The sequence below is a fragment of the Chionomys nivalis genome, chromosome 5 (assembly GCF_950005125.1).
Source record: "Chionomys nivalis chromosome 5, mChiNiv1.1, whole genome shotgun sequence".
NCBI lineage: Eukaryota > Metazoa > Chordata > Mammalia > Rodentia > Cricetidae > Chionomys > Chionomys nivalis.
In genome coordinates, this window is record NC_080090.1 from 26,131,391 (window position 1) to 26,144,308 (window position 12,918).

At 47.5% G+C, this 12,918-nt stretch overlaps 1 protein-coding gene across 9 annotated transcripts in view; it reads left to right on the top strand.

The window, feature by feature from the left end:
- Cacna1d (calcium voltage-gated channel subunit alpha1 D) overlaps nucleotides 1-12,918 on the top strand; it is a 300,492-nt gene that overhangs the window by 255,548 nt on the left and 32,026 nt on the right. For all 9 annotated transcript variants that reach the window (XR_009057169.1, XM_057770881.1, XM_057770882.1 and 6 more), the window contains 7 exons: nucleotides 3,125-3,169; nucleotides 3,575-3,703; nucleotides 6,496-6,561; nucleotides 8,763-8,854; nucleotides 9,943-10,102; nucleotides 10,637-10,764; nucleotides 10,909-11,005. Coding sequence is in view for 8 of the 9 variants with exons in the window: in XM_057770881.1 (XP_057626864.1) it covers nucleotides 3,125-3,169; nucleotides 3,575-3,703; nucleotides 6,496-6,561; nucleotides 8,763-8,854; nucleotides 9,943-10,102; nucleotides 10,637-10,764; nucleotides 10,909-11,005 (717 nt within the window). In the remaining variant the exon portion in view is untranslated. The remainder of the gene's footprint in view (nucleotides 1-3,124; nucleotides 3,170-3,574; nucleotides 3,704-6,495; nucleotides 6,562-8,762; nucleotides 8,855-9,942; nucleotides 10,103-10,636; nucleotides 10,765-10,908; nucleotides 11,006-12,918) is intronic.

Sequence of the window (12,918 nt, forward strand, 5' to 3'; positions counted from 1 at the left end):
TTCCTAGACCTGTCCTCTTCACCTTTGGTTGTGATGTCACCAAGCTACTGAAATGTTGGATGACACTAACAGACTTACTTTGCTTTCTCGCCGATGCCTGTTTGTTCTTTGAGTTCTAAAACAATCAAGCAACAGTTTTTCTGGCCCAGGGATGGGTGTTGCTGACAGTCAGACTTTTTCCATCCCACTGTTGCCTGGGAGAGAGTGGTCTTGCTTAGAAACTGGCTGCTTTGTGTTTATCAAAGAACATAGAAAAACTCGACGGGGGCTCACTCTCAGAGCCTTGTCAAGCGCCCGGCTTGGACACTGTCCCCACTGTTTCATTCAGCTTGTTGTCAGAATGAGACACAACAGTTTGGCTCTCAGCCCCATATGGTAGCTGGGGACCAGGCTGAGGAATGTGACCTTGCAATAGCAGAAGCTACTGAAGCTGTCCGTTCCAAACCTTTAGGTGACAATGAAATTCTATTGAACATAGATCGTCCAGGTCCTTGAGGCCATTCTTGATAAGAAAGGCATGTGGAGAGCAAGTCTTTCCCCTGCTCCAGGTTCTCTAGTGTTATCCATGGGTGACTGAAAAGTTGAGCATAGTACCAGGTAACTTATGCTCCTTGTCCATCCTCTACCTTTTGGTTCCCACTGTGCCTCCTCTATCCCTTAGAAAGAAGATAGAGGTGTTTCATTCCCTTGCATCCAAATTCTGATCCCTCATCAGATCCCGAAGGCTTGCTCAGCTGTAACAGCCCAAGTGGGCTTTCCTAGTGGTCCTACTCTCTGTACTACTCTGTTGCAGTGGCCTATCTGCTGAATACTTGGCCCAGCATCACTATGGGCTAAGGACCAAAATTCTCAACTCTGAGAGCATATTAGAATAACTTGGTAGCTTTAAAAATTCCTGAAGTGTAGAAGGACCCAGATCAATTTAGGAAATAGCTTGGGCGGCGCTTGGGCGTTGGTCACTTTAGAGTGCAGCCCAGGATCAGAGCAGCTGCCCTCTCTGCAGATGGAGCAAAGCCATCCTAGGGGCCTTTCAGTTTGGAAGACATTGTGTCAATTTGCATGGTCCCCCACTGATGTCAGATACATCCTCCCTGATAGCAGTTCTTCCCGCCCTACAGTGTGTGGTGGCAGGGGCCATGATGTTTCAGGCCACTCTGGGGGTGCATGCAGCCTGAAGTGCTTTGTTCTTTTGTTCCTGTGTTGCATGGTCCACTGCTTTGTCTCCTGACAGATGCTGTCTCCTCTCCTCTCCATAAACAACAACAACAAAAACAATAAAAAGTTGACTAGATATTGTGATCTGCACCTGTGATCCCAGTATGTAGGAGGTGGAGTTTGAATTTAAATTTAATGATTGATGATTGTCATCTTTCAGATACACTTAAAAAGATACACATTTCCAAAGTTGATTTAGCCAACTTTTATCAGCCCAAATAAAGAGGATCATGAATGGCCTGCCATGGAGTAACGCAGAGGAGCAAGGATGATGGATAGCCAGGAAAAGCAGCTGACTCTGCTGCTGCACATCCCGCATATGTTATGGGGATTTCGGTCACATAGCTGTAGAGGGCTCTGCCCTGCCCCCTCCAGTCCTCTGAGCATAGACAAATGGAGGTGTACATACACACAGAGCTACACAGATGCTCACATGTGCACTGTCCAGCTACCTGGTCAGGTGGCCCTCCTCTCCATAGCCCTTAGGGAGAGCGTTGTGGGGGACAAGAGTACTGGGAAACTAATTCCTGTGTGTGTTATAGTCTTAAATTAAAAAGCAAACAATGACACAAAACCCTGTGATCTAAGTTAGGCATAGTGGCTCACACCTATAACCCCAGAACAGGGGGAGTCAGAGTTTGAGGCCAACCCAAGCTTCAACCCTGCACCCTGTCTAATTAAACACACACACACACACACACACACAAAAAAAAAAAAAAAAAAAAAAAAAAAGCTCATCCCTTTAATGATGTGTCGCTACTTCTGGGGTGAGGCGATAATAGATATAAACAAAATTGATGGACCCTAAGTTCTGACATGCCTATGGCAGAGCTCCTGTCCTGAGCATCCATCCAGGTGGGTCAGAGCCCTTTCTGGTGATCAGGACCTGTTCCTGGGTCCAGAGTCTCTGTTCAGTTACAGGCATGGCTGACATAGCCGAACCCATTTACCTCTTAAGTCCATAAAATTCTTCTCTGTGGGCTCAGGAATCAGAATAAGAACCAAGCCTTTCTTCCCCCATCTCCAGGGGAGGACCCATCTAGCAGCGTGCCCACCTACCTCCCTGTGTAGTTTTACTGTGTGTTGCCACAGGAAGCCTGGGCTGGGAACCTCCAATGTCCTTTCCTTTGTCCAGGAAGACCCACTACTTCAGTGGAAGTGATAGTGGTGGGGAGAGACAGCTTCTTTGTATTTTCTAAGCAATTCCCTGTAGGTACTATGGTGAGCACCGAGTGGCGAGGAAGGGCTCAGCCCTCTGTGAGGGTGAAAGAGCAAATGAACACCAATCCTTGGTGTGCTCCTAGGTCCAGGGTACCAGGCACACAGTTGGACCTGGGAGAGGCAGGCTCAGGCAAGCCAGCCTCATGATGTCCTTCCAGAGTCCTGAAGATTCTGTGCTTGCCTGGCTGGGGCCAGGCCAAAGCAGTGCAGTTGGCTGGAGAGAAGCCTGCCTCTGTCCTGCACACAGACCAGGTCTTCCAGCCCTTCAGCAGAGGCACTGATCCAGTGGAGTACATAGAGTGCTTAAGTGTGGGGACCACAGGCAGAGCCACACTTTTCCCCATGGCTAGAGGCATTCGGGGGGCTGCTGCAGGAGGTCAGCTCCTTTGACTGAGCCAGAGAGGCAGAGCTTTAAAGACGGTTAAGGTCTGTACCACAGTCTTTGACCAGTCACCTGACACATCAACCCCCTGGAGGAAGCTAGACTAGCGTAGTGTGTCTGCTCCTGTCAGCCACTGTCCCCACCTCCAGTCCAGTTCCAGAGTGAGGGACTGGTGTTTTCTCAGGGAAGGAGCAGCTGTGTTGACCAAAGACACTAACTACACACTGGTGGAAGGGGGGTAATGTTTCCTGAGCCATTGCTTCCTTCCCCCTTCATTAATACATTTCAATCTTTGATTTCTTAAAGCCAACTGAAAGTGACAGTGTCCCTCTCCCAACTGCTACACCTGGGGTAAGATCAGTGACTGGTCCCCAGGGGCTGGGCCTTCGCCTTTAGTTTATTTGACCGTGTTGAGTTCTCCACTGGTGTTCTGTATTCTCCATGATTGTCCTTCCAGAACAGTGTCTGCAGTGGCTTGCATTCCTCATCAGTGTCCAGTACTCTTGAGCAGCCCAGCGTTCTCCTCTAACACAGTAGAACACGTGGACATGCATGTGCTGTGTGGATGCAGTTTTCCCCCAACCCCTGTGTTGTTAGCATGTGACTTTCCATTCATACCATGCTTTCTGAGGTGAAAAGGTCCTAGAAACACACCTCCAGTTCTTACTCTGTCACCTCTGCGTCTGTTGCTGTTTTCTCAAAGTGTTGCATGTTCTACTTTCCACTGGGTTTGACCTCTCCATGATAACCCTTCAGAACTCTGAAGAGAGCAATAGAATCTCCATCACCTTTTTCCGTCTTTTCCGAGTGATGCGCCTGGTGAAGCTTCTCAGCAGGGGGGAAGGCATCCGGACGCTGCTGTGGACTTTCATTAAGTCCTTTCAGGTAAGAGCCCTGCCAGGTCTCCCCTTTCTGTCCTGGGGGCATATGTAAGTCAGGGATTGTCGTCTGCCCTGGAAGACCTGCAAAGCCCTCTGAGGGACCACCATGTCGGTGGTGACTGTGGGGTACCACACAGCACTGCCTCTGATGAGCCAACTAGGAATCGAGAGCAGAAAGAAGACCCTGAAACTCAGAGAACTGCTATGGTTCCCAGAGAGAAGGAAATGGAAGTATTTGGAAAGTCTGATTGCCCAGAATGTTCAGCAATAGTTGTGTCTGAGAGAGGGAAGGCTCTGCACATCCCCTAAAGCCTGGTCACCTTGTCATAGTTACTGTTATAGTGCCACGATGAAACGTCATGACCAAGGCAAATTATAGAATAAGGCATTTAATTGGGGCTTGTTTGCAGTTTCAGAGGGTGAGTCCATGATCCACTTGGCAGGGAGCATGGCAGCAGGCTGGCAGGAATGGGTGCTGGAGAAGTAGCTGAGAGTTCACATCTAATCTGCAAATTATAGGCTGAAAGAGAGAGGCTGAGATAGACAGAGACAAGAGACAGAGTTTATGTGGATCATTCTCATTCAAACCATCACATAGCCTCTCTCTAACTTAGATGGATTCTCTACTTAAACCAGGTTACCGTAGGGTGCTTGATAGAATTCGAATTCAGTTCACTTAGGTATCCACTGGGGCTTATTTGACACCTAGGACTCCTTCCTTCGATTCTAGTCAATTCCTAAACAGAGCTTTCTGGTACCCTGCTGTAGACATCGCACTCTTCTGGCCAGAGTCAGCGGAGGCGAGAAATCGATGTGGATTTGTGGGGAAAGCTGCAGCCATGTAGGGAACCCGTGCACATGCATAGATACCATGCGCCTTCTCTGCTTCATTAGCTGTGCTTCATTCATGGCTTAAATGTTCATGTGAACCAGTGAAGTTACATAAAGAAAAAGTTCAAGTTTGCCCCTCACCACCTCTGAGATAACCATTTAAAAATCCTGAGTAATATATATTTATTATTTGTTTATTTGAGATGGACTACTAGAATAATGGAATGTGTTCATGTAAAACAATCCTGTTTCTTGAAGAAATTATTAAAGTTAAAAAAAAAGTAGATAAAGAAGCCAGATAGTTATTTGCCTTGAAACACTATGTTAGCACAGTCCTCAAACATTTAGATGCCTTGGAAGAAAATGCAGAGAGCTTTTGTGGAGAGACCAGCCCTGTGGGATGCCAGTCATCAGCCCCCCTGTTGGTATGGTGCTGTAGCATTGGGCCTGGCTGCCAAGTCCCAGAGCCAGTAGCCTGTAGGTGGCCTGTCTGCTTTCTCATGTACTGTCCTAGGTGGGAAAGGTCTGCTCGAATCACAGCCCAGGGAGCCTAGAGGCACACCATACATACACATGGGTGCGTTTGTCATGTGTGGCAATGGGAACATGGGCGACAGGACTCAGGTCTGGCCAGGCACACAGACTTGTTGGGGTACTTTTAAATAAAAAGAGCCTGTGTTTGTTACCACTCAGCTAGTTTCTTTTCATCCTGGGCCCAGCCCTTGACTTGGTAGCTCTTTTTTGGCGAATGTCTGGTTCAGTGGCCGGTTTTAAAGACAGCCTCAGATGCACCAAAACATACCCAAATTGCAGTTAGAAAAGAAAGCTCAGTAGATGCCCTTGTGATTTGACCAAGAATGACCCCATGTTTGAAGTTCCACATTTCTCCCTGTCTTCAGTCTGTCTGTAGTTGTGGTGGCTGGCTTGTCTGTCATCTGTCTATTGTATATAACTGATCTGTCCCCTTGTCTTGTCATCCTTAAGACTGACTGATGTCTGACTTTCCCTAAGAAAGGGCTTTGCTCTGTATTGAGCAACCTAGAAAGCATCACGTGCAGAAGAAATGAGGGGTATTTTTCAGAAATCTTTAGCAGAGTTTTACAAGAGAATGAGTTAATTGCACCAGACTCCAGAGCACTCAATACTGCAAATGCACCATCATCAAGTTTATCTGTGTGTTTATTCCAATGTTTGTATCAGATTTTGTCACATAAGATTGTTGTTAACCTATTTTCTGTTTTCAGTATTTATTACTATAATATACACACACTGCTTTTTTGATCAGGGCCATAGAAGAATACATAACTTATCATAGTTTTGGATTATTTTAGGTTATAAAAGCTCATTATACAGGAAATCTGAGGCGAGTAAGGATGATTGAGTCATTGTTACAGACAAGTTAAGCAGGTTGAGTATACAACAGGATTAAGGACCAAGTGACCTCAAGATGTATTAACTGTGAAGTCTAGCAAAACTCGTAATCTCTTTGAATGTAAAATATTTTCATAAAATGTCTCATTACTGCATTTTAAAGTGTTTGCATTCAGAAATTGTTTTTGACCCTCTGACTCAGTAATTCTACTCCTATGCTCCTACTCTAAGAAAACCCAGAATCAAGGTGATTTTGCATAAAGATGTTTCTCGACTCCTCTACAACAGCTCCCCAACCCCCACCCCAGATACAGAGGAAATTGAAGCAATTGGGGAATCTGGTATTTTGGAATAATTTGGTCAATTACGGTTTTATGAAGAATGCAGGGTATGCTTCAAACTCCCTGAGAACTGTGTATCTATATGGAAAACGGTTCAGGTTAACACAGGGCGATACTGAGCTCGGAGCGCACGCCCTGCCTGTGACGCTGTGTGAGTCTAGGCGTGCAGGTGTGGGGGTTTCCAGAACTGAAGCACTTACGCTGGGCTAGCCTCATGTGGGACGAGCCCACCAACCCGTCTTGTCTCTCACAGGCACTCCCATATGTTGCCCTGCTCATTGCCATGCTCTTCTTCATCTACGCCGTCATTGGCATGCAGGTGAGTAGCAGCTGCCTTTCCCTCACAAAGGTCTGTACTTAAGCCAGGTAAAGTAGACAGACAGGACTTGATGTTTACAGCCAAATGCCGTGGCTCCTGAGGAGATAAGGAGAGAGAATGTTAAGGCCCCTTGGGTGGGATTGAACTCCCAAGATGGAGCTGCTGCCAGAGGAAGCCAGACACAGGAGGATGCAGAGTTCGAGATGCAGCGGGAGACTGTTGTGCTAGCCCTCTGCCCCGACCACACCTGCACTCCTGTCTTAGGAGAATGAGATAGACAGGAAGACCTGTGGTCGATTGGAGCCGCAGATTGCCATAGATGCCCCGGTGGGGAAGGAGATACCCCAGTCGTCAGCTGGCGATCACATGCTCTGTCCTGATGATACTTATTCCCAAAGCCTGGTGAGCACACCGGCATTCTCACATACACCCAGACGCTATGGTTAGGACTAAAGCTGAGCGTGGACCCAGGCCCTTAGGCTGAGAGACTGAAGTGTGTGCTCCAGGGTTGGGAAAGATTTGGGGCCCTCACTGACAGTTGGGTCCTAACACCCTGGGGTAGCTGGAGGACAATGAATAGCTCTGAGTACCTGGAGTCAGACCTACATTGGTAGAATGTTGGTTGTTCTGATTGCAGGGAGGTGCACCTGGGAGAAGTGACATAGTTCCAGCACAGAGTGATACTGTGTTTGTTTGTTTGTTTGTTTATTTTGTCTTGGAGGCATAGAAGTACTTGTAGGAGTTTTATTGGGAGTTCCAGGAAAGAGCCACCATCACACCAGAGCCCCTGTAATGCACTAGCATGTGCTGCTGCTGCTGCTGCTGGGTGTGGTGATGAGAGGCAGCTCAGGGCTCTGCGAGCTTCAGTGCTCACCTAGCTCCAGATTCTCATAGCAGGCATCTGCCAGAACCCAAGACCTTCTGATGCCAGTCTGCTCCGTCATCCAGTGGGGAAGCTTTGCTGGGCAGGTGGAGCCCACAAGGCCCCGCTTGTAGTGATGTTTCCTTTGCATTTTAATAAAGTTTGCCTGAAGATTAGAGTAAAACAGCCACACTGGTCAGCCATACAGACCAGGCAGTGGTGACACACACCTTTAATCCCAGTAGCCACACTAGTTAGCCATAGAGGCAGGGCTGTGATGGTGCACACCTTTAATCCCAGCACTAGAGAGGAATATAAGATGAAAGGAGATAGATAGCTCAGTCTCGTTCTGAGGATTCATGGACGCAGGATCACCATTTCAGACTGAGGTTGAAGAGCCAGTGGCTGGCTGCTTTGCTTTTCTGATCTTCAGGTTGAACCCTAAGATCTGTCTCTGGGTTTTTATTATTCATGCTACACCCAGCCCGGGGAGGGCAAGTCCTCAAGGCTTCATCCCATTCCCTTTGTCTTATCTCTTTTCCCCTTCTCTTCCCTCCTCAGGACATTGTGCTCCTTCCAGGAGATGTTCCCTCTATCTGGAGAACTCTTGCCTTTCTCACCTAACTGCTGCTTCTCCTTCAGTTCTAGGCTTATGGACTGCTCCCTCTGGGGTCTTCCTGTCCTGTCTGCCTAGCACTGAGGAAATGAGCCCATTCCCTGTTCCCTGTTCCCTGCGAGGTTGGATGAGGTTCCAGCACTCACTGTGGCTGTTTGCCATTGCTTGATCACCCTTGTATTCTCCTCAGGGCAGAGACTCCTGAGGGGTGACAGTGTGCCTCTCTGAGACAGTGTATTCCTAATGTCCAACCTGGTACATGGCACATGCTGTGCCCAGCAGATCTGTGCAGAAGGTGCCAGGTCCAAAGAGAGTCCTGAATTAGTTCTAAAAGTCACATGAGTCTTTTTCTATGACTGTGTTAGACAGCATTGATGACCATACTGTAATATTGGAGATAATTAACTTATAAAGAGAAAGTGTTTATTATGGCCTGCAGTTTAGGTGGTCTAATCCAGGATCGACTAACCCCAAGACACCATCGTAGAAATGCATCATGGAACAGGCTCAGAGAGACTTCCCACATTCTCCTGTGAAGGCACACCCCTAACGACCTGAGAACCTCCCACGAGGCCCCACCTCTTGAAGTTGTACCTCTCAACAATGCTACCCTTAGGGACAAAGCTGCTAACCACATGAACTTTGGGAGAACATTCAAGATCCAAACTGTAATAATGACAGAAATCTGATTTTTTTTTCTCCCTTAATAACTTCCTCGTCTAGATGTTTGGGAAAGTTGCCATGAGAGATAACAACCAGATCAATCGGAACAACAACTTCCAGACGTTCCCCCAGGCAGTGCTGCTGCTCTTCAGGTAAGGGGGTCTGCAAGGGTAGAGGGTGATCCTCCTAGAATTCTGAGTGACCGATGATGTTTGCTCCTCTGCTTGGCTCTTGGTAGACTTTTGCTTTGTTGTTACTGTCATTCTAAATTCATTAGTTACTTTGTTTTGAAATAGGGTCTCAGTCTGTAGTCAGGGCTGGCCTCAAACTCATGACAGTATTCCTGCCTCAGCCTCTCAAAATGCTGGGATTGTATGTTCTTCTGTGATCAGCTGTTTTATATCTTTTTAACGTGTTGCTATTATTTCAGTGTTCATGGGTGGACATGGTACTGTGTGCGTGTGGAGGTCAGAGCCAGTCTTCTCTAACCTGTCATGGCTTCTGAGGGTTGAGCTCGGGTCATCAGGCTTGGACAGCAAACACTGTTTACCGACTGACCTTTCTCCCTGACCCCAATTTTGGCTTCTTAAACATAACTAGTATTTCCCTTGCATTGTTAAAACTGTTGGGGGCCATTCAGATTGTAGCTGATACTTAGACCACCAGAAAAAAACATTGTAGGCCAGATACCTATGTGTGAAGAGTGTTCCAGAACACAGCCAGGAAAGCAGAAATGCAGAGAAACACGGGGACATTCTGCAAAGCCAATTACAGCATCTTAAGATGTACAGCCTCACACTTTATGGGATTATCTTTAGCCCCAGCTAACTAACTTTGCAAGCAACCCTCCTCACACAGAGAGAACTTTCCAGAAACCAAGAAGCATTGTCTGATGACTCCAGCAACTGTAAAGACTCATTAATAACTTGAGTGGTTTCAAACTCTTCCCTTTCAACAAAATTAGTGAGGACTAGTCATTAAATCATTGCGATAGGAATGTTTGAGGAAGAGAGAGGAGAGAATGAACACCCATTTTTATAAGGAATTGCATTAGACACGTTTATAAACCATATTATACCAGGGCCTCTAGTTACTAAGTTATATCTGAAAGTGGGGCTTCCAGACTGTCACTAATCCAAATGGCATTGCTACACTTATGTATATTTTACACAAGAATTTTCTTCCCAAATGTTTAGCACATCGCTTCCCCGATTAGAACCCTTTCCCTTCATTTAAACAGGTGTGCCACAGGGGAAGCCTGGCAGGAGATCATGCTTGCCTGCCTCCCAGGGAAACTGTGTGACCCGGACTCAGATTACAACCCCGGAGAGGAATACACTTGCGGGAGTAACTTCGCCATTGTCTATTTCATCAGCTTTTACATGCTCTGCGCGTTCCTGGTAAGCAGCCTCGGGAACCTCGGTTTCCATTTTCAGAACCACTGTGGCATTTGGGTTTCAGACCAGTAGTGCCGCCTTGTCATGCTTTGAAACAGTCGGTACGCTCTCGACCCCACCAGGCAGGTGGCAAGTCTTGCTTAATCTGGCCCATGTCACAACTCACTGATAGGCTGGGCGTAGTTTCCAACCCGCCTTGCTACTGAGGGCTGCTGTTTCCTTTCTAACATTTCAAAGGCGCTGCACATGGCTTAAGTGCCCCCAAAGTGTGAGCTGTCTCTAGCTACCATTAAATTACAAGATTACAGGGTGCTTTCGGGTGCTAGTTAATGCGCCCACCCACCCCCTCCTGAGTGTGTGTCAAGCCATCTGGCCAGATGCTTGCCCTTTCCTTAACCATTCTACAGCAAGAGAGTCTTACGGCCTGCGACTGCAACGTGGGTTCCAGTATTCCGTGCCTCTGTTGTTAGGAGGCAGATAGAGTGTACGGGATCTCCCCTACCGTCTCTGAAATTCCCTCTGGATCCACTTTTCCAGATCATCAACCTCTTCGTGGCTGTTATCATGGACAATTTTGACTATCTGACCCGGGACTGGTCTATTCTGGGACCTCACCACTTGGATGAATTCAAAAGAATATGGTCAGAATATGACCCTGAAGCAAAGTAGGTTGGAAAGCACCCACCTGGCTTGTGGGTGTCCTTTGGGGATATCAGGGGAGGCTCCCATGGAAGGGCGGGTGGAAGTGGGGGACTGACCACTCCTGGAAGGCCGTGCCGCCTAGGACCGCAGACTGTCCTTTCTTCCAGGGGAAGAATAAAGCACCTTGATGTGGTCACTCTGCTCCGACGAATCCAGCCTCCTCTGGGGTTTGGGAAGTTGTGTCCACACCGAGTAGCATGTAAGGTGGGTGTCCTGCCTCCAAACATGACGGCTTGTTTGCTGCTTTATTAATCACATGCAAACACTGTGACATCAGCCAGGCCCTCCTTAAGGTGGGCCTGTGGAGAGAGTAATGAGTGTTTTCTGCACTGGAGGCACCCTCAAGTTTACAGCACCTAGACTCCCACCAGGAACAATAAGAAGAGGAAGGGGATGCTACAAGTTGTCACCTGGTTAGATGTCCCAGAAAGTGATATTTAGGACAAGGCAAGGAGGTCGTGGGTGTAGCTCTGTGACAGTGTTTATCCAGCATGTGAAAGGCCCTGAATTTGAGTCCCCAGCACTGCCAAACCAACATAACAAACAGAGGAGACCTAGGAGCCAGTCAGAGGTGGGAAGGGCTTCACAGAGGGAATCCAGAGTCCAGGCTGTGGCAGATGAAGACTCAGCTTGACGGACAGCAAACCACTGACTAGAACATGAGAAGTGACAGAGGGCCCCATGCATAAGCTGAACCTGACTGAACTCTGTGTCACACCGAGTCCTGTGGAGAATGATGAAGCTGGGCAAGGAGCATGAATTTCAGGTTACCATTGCAGAGCTGATTGTGTTAGCATGAAGAAGCAGACTGCAGGACAGAGCTAAACTGGGCAGCCAGGATGAGGGCTGTGGGTATGGGCAAAGAGGAGAAGGCAGCATGGAGACCCACTGAGGAAGTACAAGGGGAAATACCTCGCAGACAGATGAGGAGAGAGTGATGAGGAAAGAACTAATTTAACCCTTAACTTGGGAGTTGTAGACATTAGAACCTAGCTTGGCGGTGGTAGACATTGGGTCCTAGTTTGTGGTAGGTGTACACTGAGTCCTAGCTTGACATGTGGTGACATGTCGCATGTGGCCTCCTTGCTGTAGAGTTCTAGAGCGCCCCTCCCTGGGGCATGAAGCTGAGGTGTCTGTGGGATCTCCTCACACTGGTTGTGTGGAGTCCTCGTTCATGTTGGTTTTTCTCTCATACAGCCCACAGAAACTATCTCATGTTACTGTAGCAACAGGAATACAAGGTTTGCCTGTTGAACTTCTTGAGGAAGCCCATCCAGTCCAGAGAGCCCAGAACATAGTTGGCTGAATTTATCTTTGTTTGGATTCCACAATTCTTTACATAAAGGATCTAAGGGTTCTTAAGTCACAAAGTCATTCATTATATTGACTTAGCATTTGTCAGGAAAGTGAATGGTGGTCCCAGTCATCCTGCTGCGCTGATTTTGGAGACAGAAAGGGTTGACGGTAGAACTTGGAATTTAGGTAGGTTGTCCAGGAAGCTGAATTCTAGTCCTTCAGTAGGATGGGGGGAAAAATTTAAACCTTTCTTTTGCAATAAATTGTTAGCCAAAAACAAACAAACAAACAAATTTAGATTTTGTTTTGTTTTTTAAAGAGGGTCTCACTGTGTAGCACTGACTGACCTGGAAGACCAGGCTAGCCTCTAACTCAGAGATCTGCCTGACCCTGCCTCCCAAGAGCTAGAATGAGGATGTGCGCCAGCCACACCCAGCTAGAAAATTTTAACATATTAGCATTACTTAATTAACACTTATCATATGCCAGGTATGAAACCTTGGTGTATGTGGTCTGTGGTCTGCTTTAGTCCTCACAAGACCTGTTGGCCTGGCCTGCTGTCTGAATTTACAGCGAGCTGACTGGAGCCCAAAGAGGGTGTCCCTTACCCCAAGTTCTCCTGCACCTTCCCTTGATGCTGGTGTTAGAGGTTCCTTGAGAGAAGTGAGAAGCAGCAAGTGTTGATCTGTTTGGAAAGACCAAGCCTTCAGAGGAGCCATGGAGACCTACCTGAGATAGCACATGACGTCCTGTTTCTGGAAACGTCCTGAAAGAACACACTCTCTGGGTTATAACCTGTAGCAAACTCTACTAGTGGGTAG